The sequence below is a fragment of the Perognathus longimembris genome, chromosome 27, assembly GCF_023159225.1.
Source record: "Perognathus longimembris pacificus isolate PPM17 chromosome 27, ASM2315922v1, whole genome shotgun sequence".
NCBI classification, from domain to species: Eukaryota; Metazoa; Chordata; class Mammalia; order Rodentia; family Heteromyidae; genus Perognathus; species Perognathus longimembris.
The window spans coordinates 5,383,928-5,400,747 of NC_063187.1; the positions used below are offsets into that span (position 1 = coordinate 5,383,928).

General features: G+C 39.8%; 1 protein-coding gene across 1 annotated transcript; it reads right to left on the reverse strand.

The window, feature by feature from the left end:
- Positions 1–6,253: 6,253 nt before the first annotated feature.
- LOC125342770 (vomeronasal type-2 receptor 116-like) lies at positions 6,254–12,479 on the reverse strand. Its single transcript, XM_048335080.1, has 5 exons — positions 12,198–12,479; positions 10,311–11,111; positions 9,255–9,482; positions 8,089–8,212; positions 6,254–7,176 (listed from the first exon to the last, which is right to left on the reverse strand). The coding sequence occupies exons 1-5, from the start codon at positions 12,438–12,440 to the stop codon at positions 6,254–6,256; spliced, it is 2,319 nt and encodes a 772-aa protein (XP_048191037.1). The 5' UTR covers positions 12,441–12,479.
- Between the last annotated feature and the right edge of the window lie 4,341 nt (positions 12,480–16,820).

The window sequence follows — 16,820 nt, forward strand, 5'->3', positions numbered from 1 at the left end:
TTCCCCCCTGCCCCCTTCCCCTTTCCCTTCCCCCCATGAGTTGTTCAGTTCATTTACACCAAACAGTTTTGCAAATAGTGCTTTTGTAGATGTTTGTCTTTTTTTACCCTGTGTCTCTCGATTTTGGTATTTCCTTCCAATTACCTAGTTCTAATACTAGTATACCCTGTTTCCAATATACTCAGATAAGATGCAGAGATAGTGTAGGTACCACCATAAGAAGGTGATACAAGAAGATCATCAATACTAGAGGCTACAGTTACATATGGCACGTTGAAAGTAGTTACAACTGTGATATAACAATCGTTTCCATAACATGGAGTTCCCTGCTGAGCCAGCCGGCAGTGAACGGGAATCCTGACTGAGGGCGGCGAGGATTAAGGAAAAGGAAAAATACAAGACAAGAGAATAAAGACAAGAGGCAAAGATGGGGTACGGGAGGTCTGCATCTCGAGATTGAAACTCAAGACTGCAGCCATGTATATTTTTAAATTCCAGCTTATATACAGTTTGACAACCAGAAAATAGCATAGGATTAACTAAGGTTTAAGAAAACAGGAAGGCCCTGAAATTGGTAAACAACAGACAGTAAAACCAGGTATGGTTGAATGGTTTACATAACAGACTCTTGTTGACATAATAAAACATCTCCGGATTAGAACTGTCCTTCAAGTAAACCTTGTCCTTGCATGTCCTTGAGATAATAACATAGCCAGAGGTTAGGATGAACTTTGTTGTTGGCTCCCTAAGCCATGACCTTGCACACACTTGAGAGTAAGCCAGAAGTCAGGGTGAATTTCGATGTTGGCTCCCGACAGAGTTCAATTCACTTAGCCTTATCTTATGTGTTCATAAGGGCATAGCTATTGGGCTCCTGTGATCCTCTGCTGTAACTAGCCTAAACCTGTGCTAATTTTTCCCTGTAAGGGAGACCATAGAGTCCATGTTTCTTTGGGTCTGGCTCACTTCACTTAGTATAAGTTTTTCCAAGTCCTTCCATTTCCTTACAAATGGGGCAATGTCATTCTTTCTGATAGAGGCATAAAATTCCATTGTGTGTACGTACCATATTTTCCTGATATATTCCTCTACTGAGGGGCATCTTGGTTTGTTCCAGATTCTAGCTATGACAAATTGTGCTGCGATGAACATTGTTGTGCTGGGGGCTTTAGTGTGATTATGTTTTTGGTCTTTTGGGTAGATACCCAAAAGTGGGGCTGCTGGGTCATAGGGGAGTTCTATGTATAGCCTTCTGAGGAATCTCCATACCGCTTGCAAGAGTGGCTGAACCAGTTTACATTCCCACCAACAATGAAGTAGGGTTCCCTTTTGGCCACATCCCCTCCAACAACGTTTATTGTTAGTTTTCTTGATATAGGACATTCTTACTGGGGTGAGATGGAATCTCAATGTTGTTTTGATTTGCATTTCTTTTATGGCCAGTGATGTAGAGCACTTTTTCATATGTCTCTTGGCCATTCTCATTTCCTCATCAGACAAGTCTCTTTTTAAGTCTTTAGCCCACTTGATGAGGGGGCTATTGGTTCTTTGCACTAAGGTAATTTTTTTAGTTCTGCATATATTTTAGACATGAGGCCTTTGTCCGTTGAATGGCCGGTAAAAGTCTTCTCCCAATCTGTGAGTTTTTGTTAATCTTGCGAGCTATGTCCTTTGCCCTGCAGAAGCTCTGCAGTTTGACACAGTCCCATTTGTCCAACCTTTCTTTGATTTCTTTTTTTTTCCCCTTTCTTTGATTTCTTAATTTCTTTGAAAGAGAACAACAAGCCAAACTCCAAGTCAGTAGATGGAAGCAAATAATTAAAATCAAATCAGAATTAAATCAATTAGAGATGAAAAAAACCATTGAAAGAATCAACAAAACAAAGAGTTGGTACTTTGAAAAAATCTAAAAGGTAGACAGACCCCTGGCAAACCTGATCAAAAAACGAAGGCAGAACACTCAAATAAACAAGATAAGAGATGAAACAGGTAACATCACCACAGAACCAACTAAAACTCAGACTTTAATAAGGGACTATTTGGCAAACCTTATGCCAACAAATTCTAGAACTTGGAAGATATGGATGATTTCTGCTTCTTTTTTTTTTTATCAGTTGCGATTCTCATGGTCACTGTGGGTGACTACCCTGATATCTGTTGTGGGAGGCCCCCAAAAGAAGAGTTGTTGAAGAACCTGAGCAGCCGGTGCAGCTCTATATTGTAGCTTGGGCCTGACCGGGAGTTGCAACTTCCTGGAATAACTGCAGAAATGTCAATGTGAACAGCCAAAACAAAATGCAGTGTAAAATAATGAAGGTAGCTAGAGAGACTTCATTTGATGAGAGTTCAGTTAAAGTTAGAAAGCTCTAGCCATTGTGGCACAAAGGAAATGTATTGAAGTATGGCCAATGTGTGTTGCGTTCTTGAAACATGGTTAATGTGTCCCCACAAGCTAAGGATGATTTGGGTGACACTCTTGTGACCAAACCCAGATTATTTGTCCAAATCAATCATTTTGAACCCCATAAGCTGGCAAATCACCTTCAGCAGGCCTGTTCCCAAATTGATTAGGCCAATCATTCTTAGTAATTATTTTGTAAGTTTCCCACAATAAGAAATGATTTGAGGCAAGTTGTATGCTGTTTTGTGATTTTCCCATGGTGTGACCTAGTGTGCTGTGTGATGATGTGATGCATGGAATGTTCCTCAAAACCCTATAAAAACCCTGGTGAATGGAGGGCCGGTGCTCTCTACTCAGATGCGCTGTGTTGGTTATGGTTGTGAGCCCATGCTAGAGCTGGCAATAAAGACTCTCAAGTAATTATGGCACCTGTTGGCCCCTTGATGGTCTTTTGGGACCCTGAAATCTGGGCATAACATTGGAAATATGGAAACCAAGCAAAAGTTGTACAGGAAGCCTCTTGTGAGTCGCTGGCAAGGGCAGGCAAAGGCAAGGTAGCTGGCCTGGGAAAGGACAAACGTAGGCCTAATAACAGGAGCCCAAGGCAGCTTGACCTAGAGCTGCTTGACCTTTTACAAAAGAAGGAATGAGGAAGACCACTCAGTTGCATGTTTTATTTTAGGGGAAAGTTCCAGAAAGGGAAAGATCTAAGGTTAATGACAATATATAAGCAGACACAAGTCATATCCAGAACCAATAATTGTATTGCTTTCATTGTTTTGATTAACAGAGTTTACTGGAATTGTGATCACTAACAGCAATTCTCCTTTTGTATGTCTGCCTGCTTGCTTGGCCTAACTTGCCTGACCACCTGTGAGTGGTTGAGGTGATTTTTGTCTCTAAAAACCCAATCCTACTGAGACCCAGTGCTGTTTGTCACCATCCTAGTGGTGGCAATCAGATGCTATGCATAGCTAATAAAAGACTTCTAGCTCAATTGACAGTGCTGACAGTGGCTATTGTCATGGGTTTGAGGCCCACATGGGTATTTGGTATACAACAGACACTAGACTTCCTATGGGTCAAATATTCTTCTGTATGAAATAATTTGCCCATTGAAGTAACTTGTCAAGTGGCTGAGCCATGACACCTAGATTCAATCTTATGCAAGCTGACTTCAGCATCTACTTTTAAAAACCAGACAATGCCAGCTGCCCTTAAGATCCTGCCAAGTGGTAGCCAAGGACCCGACAGGGAGGAGAAGCTGGAGAAGGAGTGCAAAACAAAAAGGCACATCCGTGAAGCATCTGCCACCGTGAAATGAGGCCCACTGCGTCAGATATGTATATTCATACATATTTTTAAAGGTGTGTGTGTGTCTTTTTATTGACTGAGAAGTACACTTGTAGTCCACCTTTCATGGAAGCCTCTTGTGAATCCCCAGAAAAATGTGTAAAACCTGTTCCTGGGGTTCTGCAGCTGTGGCCTTGCATGCAGGAGAAAAACATGAGTTGGACAACATGTTTGCAGATTCCTCTTCTTCATCCCAAGTGCCATAATTTCCTCTAAGATGACAGATAGTGAGGCCTCAGGGCTGGAGTTATCCTTAACTTTGATCCAACATCTGTGTCACGAAAACTATGTGTATGAAAGTCATTTGGGATGAGGCAAATGGATTACACCAGAGGGTACAGTGTCAGACCTACAGTGAACCAGTCACACAAAAAAATCCTCTGCACAGATAAATCAAATAACCAAAGTTATTAGGGCATCATACCCAGATGGTCACTTCACCCACCTCAATTCCATAACATCTCCAGTACATTGCTGATGCTGTTATGGCCAGATTTTGGGTTCCCAAAAGACCACCAAGGAGCCGACGGCTGCTATAATCCCATGAGAGTCTTTATTGCAATGTCCAGCCTGGGCTCACAATCATCACCAATGCAGTAGGTTTTAATTGAGAGGCCAACCCTACATTTATCAGGTTTTTTTTTTTAATAGGGTTTTGGGGAACATTCCATAAGTCACATCATCACACAGCAAATCATGTCACACTGTGGGTAAGTTATAAAATAATTCTTAAAAATGATTGGCCCGAGCTGGGGATATGGCCTAGTGGCAAGAGTGCTTGACTTGTATACATGAGGCACTGGGTTTAATTCGCCAGCACCACATATACAGAAAATGACCAGAAGTGGCACTGTGGCCCAAGTGGCAGAGTGCTAGCCTTGAGCAAAAAGAAGCCAGGGACAGTGCTCAGGCCCTGAGTTCAAGCCCAAGGACTGGCAAAAAGAAAAGAAAGAAAGAAAAGAAAACCAAGCCAGATGCAGGGGTTCTTGGTGCAGATTTGAGGGAGGGATTATGGGTACCAAGCAGCTCCTCTCAGATTGCAGAACAAATTTCCCCACAACACGCAATACTACATTCAGCTTCATTTTTGTCCCCAGGACCAGAGATAAAGGAGGATGGAATGATCTCAGGACGGTCCCCAATACAACACTAAATGCCAGAATTTCTCATTTGATTCCGACTGACCTGAGAAAGGAATCTCTGCTCCTGTGCATTTTCTGTGTGTATCAAGTGTGGTCCAGTCAGCTTAATATATGGCTTTTTTGGTGCCCCAAATCTCTGTTGCTGAGGAGGGAAAAGGTACAGAGTGGTGCGGCACAGGGAGTTCTGGCTCAGGGCTTTGCTACATGAATCAGGCTCATAAGGAAGGCAATTTCAAAACATCCACCTAACCAGAGACAGGCAAAGGTGGTGATCCAGGGAGGGAGGAGATCTTGCCATACTACATTTGAAAAAATGCTGGGCAGGAGTAGCTCACAGTTGTCTTCCTAGCAACCCAGGGAGCTAACATCGAAGATCAAGTTCAAAGCCAGCCCAGGCAGAAATGTTCTACTCATAAAAAGCTGGAAGAGTGCTGTTGCTCAAGTGGTAGAGACCTAGGCTTTAACAAGAGAAGCTCAGGGACATCACTCAGTCCCAGAGTGCCAGCCTCAGAACTGGAACACACACACACACACACACACACACACACACACACACACACACACCTAGAGAAAGGCTGCAATTCACCATGTCACCTTGTGAGTGCAAGGCGTCTTGATCCATGTTACCACTTCCATCTTTCTCCCCCATCTCTCCCACCTACCTTCTCATGTGTGCTAGTTTCATCTCCAAATTTGGGCATCAAATATTAGGAATTCATTTGCCTACCCTCCCTCTGTCCATTCATTCACCCTGATTCCCCTTGATCTCCTTCCTCTCCTCCACACCACAAGTCCTGGTATACTGTGTGTGTATGTTTATGTGCATGTGTTTGTGTGTTTGTGTGTGTTTGTGGGGTTTGTGTGTGTGTGTGTGTGTGCCTGTCCTGGAGCTGGAAAACAATCTCTGTGCATTATCATTAAGCAATTATGCTTAAGGCTAGTGTTCTTCCACTGGAGACACAGCTCCACTTCCATATTTTTGGTGGGGGTTTATTGGATATGGAGTCTCAGAGACTTTTCCTGCTGGGGCTGTCTTTGAACTGTGGTCCTCAAATCGCAGTCGGCCACCTGATCACCAAAGATTTGAGGAGTGACATTGTGCCAAGAGCTGATATACTTTGTTTTTCTGCAAATATCTCTGAACCATCAGAAAACTGGAACTAAGTGCATAGTTACTAGGAGGAACCCAAAATATATGAAATGAAATTCAAATTGACCTGTCTCTAGCTACAATTTCGGCCTGTGCCATTACTAGAAAAATGAGTAAAAGGTGCTTATTTATTGAAATAATTCCAACTACGTAAAATAATATCTAATGGCAGAAGAAACCCGCTTGAACAAATATGTAAATTTCTTCTTAGGATGGCTTAATTTGCCCAGGGCATTTTCTGTCCCTAAAGCCATGCACACAATTTACATCAGGCCTTATCAAGATGATGTAGCACTTGGGGACAAAGATGCAACCCAGAAGCCCTGCACTGGAGGCCAAGATGGAGAAGACCTCCACAGCCACCATGACCTTGCCCTTGGCACTGTGGTAGACAGGCAGGAAGGTGAGCCACACACTGCAGAACACCAGCATGCTGAAGGTCAGGAACTTGGCTTCATTGAAGGTGTCAGGCAGGTTCCTGGCCAGGAAAGCCACAGTGAAGCTGGCCAGGGCCAGGGAGCCCAGGTATCCCAAGACACAGTAGAAGGCAGTGAGGGAGCCCTTGTTACACAGGATGATGATGTGTCCATGTTCAGAGTGTATGTCTGTGTCAATGAAGGGAGGAGAGGTTCCCAGCCAGATCCCACAGAGAGTCACCTGGATCAGGGTACAGATGGGAATGATGAAGTTAGGAGCCCCTGACACCAGCAGCCACCTCATCCTTCTCCCTGGAGAAGTGGACTTGAAGGCCAGAACCACAGTTACAGTTTTGGCCAAAACAGCAGAAACAGCCACAGTGAATACAACCCCAAATGTGGTTTGCTGTAGAATGCAGGTGACTGTGTTGGCATGGCCAATAAAGAGCAAGGAACAGAGGAAACAGAAGATGAGGGAGATGAGCAGGGTGTAGCTGAGAGCCTGGTTATTCGCCTTGACAATGGGGGTGTTTTGATGTTTCACAAAGACCCCAAGAACAGCTGCTGTGAGTGATGATAAACTTAGAGCCATGCAGGCTAAGGCCATCCCCAAGGGCTCCACATAAGCCAGGAAGCTTGCAGATCTTTGGAGGCACTGGTTACTCTGTATGTTGGCATACTGGTGATCTGGACACTTCACACACTGCTCCATGTCTGGTGAGGAAGACAAATAACCATTAGTTCCTTTCCAGTGCATAAAATATAATTAGAAAATCCCTACCTAGGAAAAAATACTGACTTACTGATAATTACTAGTAACAACTTCATATGTCCAAGTATTACTAGACATATTTAGTATTATGATTATAATTTCATGATGTTCCTACACTTGGCTCCAAATTCTAGTTGAAACTATTAATTTGCACTACAAAATCATTCATTTTCTTCTTGGCCATTCCTATTGTCCTAACAACAACTTTAGACATCTCTTCATTCTTCCATAATATTTTTCAGCCTTTTTTTGTACACAACTCAATGTCCTTATTTAAAATGAAGACTAAAAGATGTTGCATTTTTTTCTGTGTCTGTGTCATATAGATAGGAGCACTGTGGTCCTTCCTTGTAATTGTGATATTTGTTTCTCCTACTAACCAGTAAAGCGCTAGAGACCAGATTATATAATCATTATTTGAAGCTATACAGTCAGGCCATGCAAAGGAGTTGAACCAAACAAGAGCATTTTCTCTGCTTTAATAACAGTTCTGGACAACTATGAAAAAAAATCTGTGTTTTCTTTATAATGTAAAAATATTTTGCAAAACATAGAGGCCTCATTCTTAAAAGGAGTTTGTATCTCATATGATGGAAAATATGCTAACATTACTGAGTATTTAAATAAACATACATACATTTTACTAGAAAAAGTTAATCCTAAACACAATTCAGAGCCCATGATTTTTTTTTCTTTTCAAGAAGCAGTATCATCCATTGTTGTAATTAAACTACTCAGTGAATGAAGGAAGATTTTGACTGCAATTCAAATATATAACGTTGGTAGTGCATTTCATGGTATGTGGGGCACTAGGAGAAAACCTGAATTTCTCCTTGTGCCATGCGTGAACTTACCTGTCCCATTAGCCATCTCATTCTCTGAGCAAGGGGTACAATCAAAGCAACAGACAGCCTTTCCCTCCTGAAGGGATTTTCTGAATCCAGGACCACAACTCTCACTGCAGACAGAAAGAACAGGCTGAGGAACATAAGATATGTGTCAGAAACTGTTTAGTCTTTTCCTAACATTCCCAAAGTTCCCTTATTTGAACAACTTTGATTTCTTAGTGTAGTATATCAATACACAAAAATCCAATCAGTGAATTGAATGCTGCTATGGATTCCACATCCTGTCTCCACAAAAACTTCATGTGCTGCCTCATTCAATTATTCCTCTAATGAAAGATATCTAAGTTGCAGCTCAACTAGTCATTAAATGAAACCACCACCAAAGGGAACTAAGTAAACCTTTCAAATACTTAAAGCAATTCCTTTGGTACTTTGTCAGTGTTAGAACTGCTAAGAAATATGCAATTTGTATTTTATGACAATATTCAAAATTCACATTTAGAAGCAAACTGAATTTTTCTTGGAGGGTGCTGATCCTGGAGCTTGAACTCAGTGTCCAAGCAATTTCCTTGAACTATTTTGTTAAGATAAATGATCGGCCACTTGATCCATACCACTAGCTTAGTTCTGAGGTGTTTTAGTGACATAGATTCTCACAGATTCTTTTGCCTGATGGGGCTCTAAAATAAGGTATAATCTGAGATCTGAGGATGTCAGCCTCCCAAGTAGATAGGATTAGAAGCATCAGCCAGCACCCAGGACCTCTTTTGTGGTGGTTAAGTGAAGATAAGTGTCTCACAGGTATTCCTGCTTTGCCTGACTTCAAACCATGACATTCAGAACTGAACAGCTACTATTACAGGATTCAGTGCTGGCATTCAATCAGGTATATATTTGACTCACTTATATGCTTTTAAAACCATTACAATTAGGGCTGGGGATATAGCCTAGTGGCAAGAGTGCCTGCCTCATATACATGAGGCCCTAGGTTCGATTCCCCAGCACCACATATACAGAAAACGGCCAGAAGCGGCGCTGTGGCTCAAGTGGCAGAGTGCTAGCCTTGAGCGGGAAGAAGCCAGGGACAGTGCTCAGGCCCTGAGTCCAAGGCCCAGGACTGGCCAAAAAAAAAAAAAAAAAAAAAAAACCATTACAATTAATTAACAACTCACCTCTATAGTTCCTATGGCCCACTCTACCAAATCTTCACATAAAGATAGTTGATGATCATGTAGAGCAAATGGAGAAAACTTTCCTATTTTCACTTTAAGATCAAGACCTTCTGGAAAAATCCAAGTGTTCACAATATCATACTCTGGCTTCAATTTTCTTTTGTCATCTAAAATCACCTGATCTCCAGCAGGATTCTGAAATTGTGTGTTCTTCAGGAAAGGGTTCAGCTACAAGAAACACATCATCTTATGCTGGAGTATAACCCAGTGGTTAGAAATAAAAGCTGAATAATGAAAAGCTCCTGAGGGTTGGGACTCTAGATTCTGACTCACAGCATGAGTGACGAGTGTGAGCCTACGCTTGAGCCTCCAATAAACACTCTCATGTGATTACAAAAAAAGAAAAAAGAAGAGAAATAGAAAAGCTCCTGAGTGTCTTTAATCTCTGATTCAGAATTCAAGAAAAGCACAGACACCTGATAAAGCACTCCCGAAGAAAGTCTTTGGAGGAATAAGAATATTTTTCCTGAAAGCTGGTCACACAGCAAAGTGCTAGAAGGCTTCTTTTCAAGAGAAACCTATTTCATTTAAATAAGCATAAGTGCAGCAATTCTCAGGTGGCTAGAGTTTTCCACAACAACTAACTCTATGGGTGTCAATACTTATAGCTTGAGCTTGTTCAAGTTATAATACTTAAAGGAAAGTGAATCTAGATTACCTATGAAAAATAGAGATACTTGTGCTCAGCAGGTCATCCTTAGAAACTCATAAGAAAAAGGTGATTATAGTATTTACACAACATTACCTATGTGTATGTGGAGTTTATAAGTTAGTAGAAGAAGGCATAGAGGCCTGGAATTGACTTCTTTCTAGCCACTTGCCTGTTTTCCATGAGAGCATAGGAGCACATATCTAGAAAACCTCACAGATATTTATTGAAATTTACTTTCTTTAGTTTGGGGAACATAACTAAAATATTTAATTTCATGTGGTAAGAAAGTCCTCTAGGAATTAACTGTGCTTATTGTGGAAGCCACTCAAAATAGAAGGCCTTACCTGTGCAGGGGAAGGCACTGTCTGTTTCCTGTTTTCTATTTTCTGTACTTCTGTTTGATGTAGCAGCATCTCATGGAGAGCCTGGGCCACAGCATACACAGCGTTATATATATTGTAACTTTCTCCGTACATAGTCATGTCAAAAATGTGCCCAGGCAACATATCCAAAGAAGCCTCATGAGGACAGTTCTCCCATGTTACACAGTCAGACTCAGAATCTGAGCAATTAAAAGAGAGAAACCACAGCCAAGCAAGGAAAAAGTCTTCTGGGTATTTGGAAGGGTTCACTGCCTTGACAAAATCTGTGAATCCAGAAACATCTGGGTGATGGTGTGAAAAAGCGAGAGGGACATGGAATGCACCTCGCATGAAATAGCTCCTCCTCATGGGTAACTCCCACTGTGAGTTCAGGATACAAACTTTACCTTTTATTAAATACTTTTCAATAAACTCCATGAAATTTAGTGCATATTCCCTATCACCATATATGATGAGGACATTTGCTGAAGATTTGTTAATCTGTTCATACAGTGCCATACATTTAATTGAAAAGCCAGAGTTTGGGATTGCAAGTTCGAAGGCTACACAAACTTTGTTCTTGTCCATCTCTTCTTTCAGTAGAAGAAGAATCCACAAGCCATTCTCATCTAGGAAGGTTAGGAGTCCCACCCAGTTCCATCTGAAGTAAACCAGTAAGGAGACCATGGCAGTGGCTATCGACGTGTCCTTTGAGGCCATCTGATAGAGAGCAGGGAACTTCCTGTGGTCATTCAGGGCCTGATCAAAAGGTCCAATGGTGAGCTAAAAGGCATGAAAATTGGATGCTCATGAATGAGAAGATTTCTATCCAGCACAATCTCAAACATGATGTATATTTAATAATCTGTCTAACTAGGTGACAGGATTTTCTGTTACTTTTTGAAATAACATTAAAAATTGCAGCATGTCAATTTGTTATTAAATGGTCTCTTTATCTTTGTCACTACTTCCAATAAATCGTCATTTCTATTACAATCCCAGCCATATATTCCTAGCTCCATTTTCCCATTTGTACCTTGAAGAGTATGTTGTGTTTTGCCACCAAATTATTTCCTATTCATTTGGTCCTTGCATATCTCCTTAACAACCTCACCCTTCAGGGAATATATGCTATATTTTTCTGGTGTTCATTTGTATATTATTTGTTGTTTGATTAGAGAGATTGTAGCATGTAATTCCACATTTATGTTTTACCTACTTTATAGTTTAATCATATATATATAAGTGATATGTGTTCTATCCTTACATCACATTTCATATTCATATGTTAGATGTAATATTTGTATATGAGAAAACAATTGTGGCCTTTGTCTTCCAGAGATTGAATTACTTCTTTCAATGTAATGTCTTTCACTTTCTGGTGGGAAACGGTGTTTGCATGTCCGTGTGTGTGTGTGTGTGTGTGTGTGTGTGTGTGTGTGTATGTGTATGTTTGCATAGGATTATTATTGTCAGAGCCCCATGCACTTTCTTCAATTTTTCCTCAAGACTTGAACAACACGTTACTTCCTTATTTTTGCAAGGTAATTAGATAAATCTTTTCTAAGTAGCTAGGTTTACAGGTGTGAAACAGCAACACCCAGCTCAGCATTCTTTCGCACTTTAAAGCCATTTTCTATTTCCTGAATTAAAAAAATTATTGATAATTTTTAAATCTCCAAATAGTCCCTTTTTATGCTTTAAATTTTTAATCCTTTTCCAAACAATGGGAGCATAGATTGCTCATTTTCTTGAATACTTATTCTTTGATATCACAAAATTTGATAGAATCATGAATGTAGTCACTATTTCTCATTCACTTCTAAACACCTCAAATGGCACGAATTCAGACACTCCTCCCAACCTCACCTGAGGAAACCTGTAGAGGTCCAGCAATGTGCCTATCTGGGCAGATGTTACTCCTGATGGTCCTGTAAGTGCTCCTATAGACTTGCTGTCACTTATACACGAGTAGTTAGGAACCATGTAGCTCCCAAAAAAGCAAATGAAGGAATTTTTAAATACTGTTGTCAATCCATCTTCAACATTACAGATATCAAATCCCAGAGTCAAGTTATATAAAAGAGCAGGAGTTTTGTTGATCTCTTCCATAGCAAAAGTTAAGGCCAAAACAAACTGATAGTTCTTGAAGGTAAACCTGTGTAATTAGCATATAAATTTCAGAGTATTTGAAAATTATTGTTTTGATGGACTGAACCCTTGCTTTTCTGCCTAGGAATATGTTATAACATCACCCATAATGGAGATGGAATGTGTATATTATGTCTAATGCTTGCATATAAGATTAGATAAGAATATGTAGGTAATTTGTTTTGAATGAGATTCAGAATGTTACTTATGCCAAGAGTAAGAGATTATTTGTTCCCTGCTCCTTCATGCATCACAGTGAAAACCTCTTGCACACTAAAGATGGAATAGGCTATCAGAGACACCCAATATTCATTTTTGCTCAGCAGACAATATATTTTTATTAATTTAGTGATTTAATTTTTATTATTATTGTAGAGGAGATATAAAGAAGGATAACAGTTACGTAGTTCAGGTAATGAAAAAGAATACATTCCTTTTGGCTCATGTCGCCCCTTCTGTCATTTTCTCTTGGTATTTTCCTGCTCTCCCTACCCACAAAATATACACTTCATTTTCCATCTACTGTCTAGTGGGCATCAGTATTGTACTTGTTCACCTTTCTTCAACCTTTTATGTACACTGCATTATCCACTCAAATACACACCGGACTAAAGGAAAAAAAAACAAAAACAGCAACAATGGCAACTGAAAATGTCTCCTTTCTTTGCCATTCCTTTGTTAGAGCATTATTTTCTATGACCATCTGCACATAGCTATTAAGGATTTGTCAACCACTCCTATGCCTATACACTTTTGGCCTCAGTGTGTGAATGCCTAGAGTCCTATATAATTATCAGAGACACCAAATATTCTGTTGTGTTTTTCTTGGAGTAACCACCTCCACATGTGGCAGGGCCAGGCCAACTAACAAATCCTCCGTTGAAGAGCATTTTTAAGAAGCAAAGTGTCATTTAAAATTCCCTAGCAACCTCTGCTCACAGACCCAACATATTGAACAGCTTCCTGTGAGAATAACCAGGTCAAAAGAGCTCAAATATGAGATCAGGGAATTTTATTTTATCTTTTCTAACAAAACAAAAGGGATGCATCCGACATTGAGGAGCTCATCTTGGAGAGAAGAGCCTCCAACATGGGGGATGAGGAGAGAATTTTAAGCAAGCTTTATATTGAAATGCCAGTTCTAAGGCCACCATTGTAAAGTGCAATGATTACAGCTCTCTTCCTAATATAGTTAGTGTGAGAAACTGGAAAGCAAAAATACAGAGGAGGAAAAAATGTCCAAAATAACTATCTATCTGACATGAGTATAAAGGTGTGTGTGTGTGTAAGCACATACATTCTTATGAAATTAAAAACATGTTGTTTTCAGAAAGAAACAACAGAGGAAGGATGGAAATCCAAATGATAGGATAAAGTGATTAAAAAGAAGTGTTTGTATATGTGAAATTTTATAATGGAAGCCTATCATGTTATTTATGTCTTCTCAGGGTGAGAAAACAGTGACTTTGAAGAAAATGTAATTGAACGTACGCATATGGAGGATATGTTCATAAGGTATTGTGAAAAGTTAACAACAGTATTAGAAAAAGCAATTGTTATCATTTGGGGGGTTCAGTTCTGCTGGTGAAAGGGATAGGAGGCCAGGGGAGAGGAAAAAGAAAGCATTCATCTAGTGTGCATCTAGAGTTCTCTCAGTGATTTAAAATCCTGAGAACAAAACAGGACATGGAAATTAGATGAGGTGTTACTTACGGCTTGTCTTCATACTTGGAAGCATCGATGTTACTGCGATCTGTTCCCAAACTTTCGAGAGGTAAAAACGCAACAATCATCACATCTCCATCCATGTGTGCTCGCTGCTTCATGGTGGAAAAGCAGCTAGTGCCGGCCACAGAATTGACAGGGAGGGGAAACTGGAGAAAAACCAGTATGAAAATGAAAGGGCACATCCCTGAAGCATCTGCCTAGCTGAAATTCTGGCTGGAAGGAAGACCCACAGTGTCCGTTATGTATAGTCATATATCTTTATACAGGTGTACATGTGTCTTTTTATTGATAGAGAGATATACTGTTGTCCATCTTTCCTTGTAGCCTCTTGTGAATCCCCAGGGACAATGTGTAAAACCCTTCTCTGAAGCTCTGCATCTGAGGCCTTGCATCCAGGAGAAAAATATTATTTGGAAAATGTGTTTGCCATTGTCCTTCTTCATCGCAGGTGCTGTGATTTCTCTCAGATCACAGATAGTGAGGCCCCGGGGATGAAGTTATTTTTGATATGTATGGTTTCACATCTGTGTCCAGAAACTTTTTGCATGAAAGCCATTTGGGATGAAGCAACTGGATTGCATCATAGGCTGCATGGAAATGGCCAGAAAACATTCTATGTCAGTGAACTATCAAACAAAGTTGTTAGTACATTGTATCCACAGGGTCAGTTCACACACTCAATGTCCATTACAGCTACCAGATATTACTGGTGGATTGAATCAGGTTTCAATAAGAGTTCCATGTGCACAGCCCTCCACAAACGCACCCATTTACTAATGCCCAAGGAAGCAGCAAAGACACCCAAACCTGCAATTTCACTTCAAAAATTCAAGGTCCATGCCAAAATTGAGTTGCACATATACATTCTGCAGTGTTCTCTTTGAATAGGTCATGTTTACTGAACTTTCTAACATAGATCCAGTTTTTCTCCTGATACACTTGTCTGAAAACATGTAGTGATGGATGAAATTCCTCTTTATCAGAAGGTTTAATCCATATTGAAACCAAGTCTATATTTTCTTCTTGATAAAATCTATTAGACCCAAATTTCATGCAGACTTTAGTGACCCAGGAGAAGACAGCTACCTCAGGGCAGTGAACACACTCTACATGCCTGCAGTGTTAGGTGTGTATTATGGTACACTTGTCTATTGTCATACAGTGCTTATCACAAAATACTTACCACAGTATACAGGAAGGACTTGGCAGTATAAGAAATTTAAAAATGAAGGTGAATCAAAACCCTTCCTAATTAGGTTGATAGTACTCTATTATACCTGACTATTCATTACATTATACAGCCTTTTATGAATGAATTTACAGATGCTTGGTAGCATATAGAGAGGTCTTCTTGAGATGTGAACATGTATGAGGCAATGAGCCTCAGCGTCCCAATGTAATAGCTGTGAATAATATCACTAATATATGTCTTATGGGACAGACATACAGATTTTCCTAATGTGGCCATGAAATTAAATTCCTGTGATTTGTGGGTAAGTGCTCTTTGTCTTCATTGTTGGCAGTGTTTGTTGTTAGTCTTCTTGAGGCTAGATACTGTTACTGAAGTGTGATAAATTTCAGTGTCATTTTGTTTAAATTTTCTATCTGCTAATGATGTTTAGTATATCTTTGTATACTTATTTGAAATCTTTGTATACTTTTTTGAGCCATGTATATTTTTGTTTTTTTTCTATTTCCAGTAGTTTATTTCAATAATTATTATTATGTTTGATTAGATGCGCATAGGCATTGCACCTAGCTTTTTTTTAACCAACACTCTTTTTTTCCAACTTTCTTCAAAGTCGGAGTGATATTACACCCCCTGTCATCTTCACAAAATGATCATTCCCTCTTCAGTGAGGGAGATAAACAATCACTATTGATAGAAGTGATGGCAAAAATTATTACTGCCCTTGGCTTCACAGCTTGCATCACAATTTAAGAAGCATTTCTGTTCATTTTGAAAAGCATGATACTTTTCAGAGACATTTGTAGGTGTGTGCTCCATGGAATAAGGGTAGATCTTTCATGGATTTTATTTTTTGTTTTATTTACTTACATTTTTGTACTGGTCTAGGGCTTGAATTCAGGGCCTGGGCATGGTCCCTGAGTTTTTTTTTTAAATTTATTTATTAATTAAATTTTGTTGACAAGGTGTTGTGCAAAAAGGGTACAGTTACATAATAGGGCAGTGTGTACATTTCTTGTGATATCTTACACCTTTGTTTTTCTTTCCCTTCCCTAGATCAGGTAGATATATATAATACCCAGTGTACCAAAAACGTACACAGTAGCCACTTGGCATACGCCAAAGGAAATTCACCTAGAACTTTAAATATAACATCAACAATAGAATTTGCTTATCCTTGTCTTATATGATCATACATACATAGCTTTTGAGCTATTGTGATCCACTGAGAGGTCTATTTTAGACCTTTTTATGTTTATTAGTTGTTTGGTTTTAGTTATATAATGTAAGGTCGCTGCCCGAAACCTGTAGGAAATATTATTTGACAAGAAGTTTTTTGTTTCGCAGACGTGGTCTCTACTGTCTCGCCCTCCCCCTACCTTAACAGTCATATATCTAGGAGACCATGCCCATTTGTTTTCTGA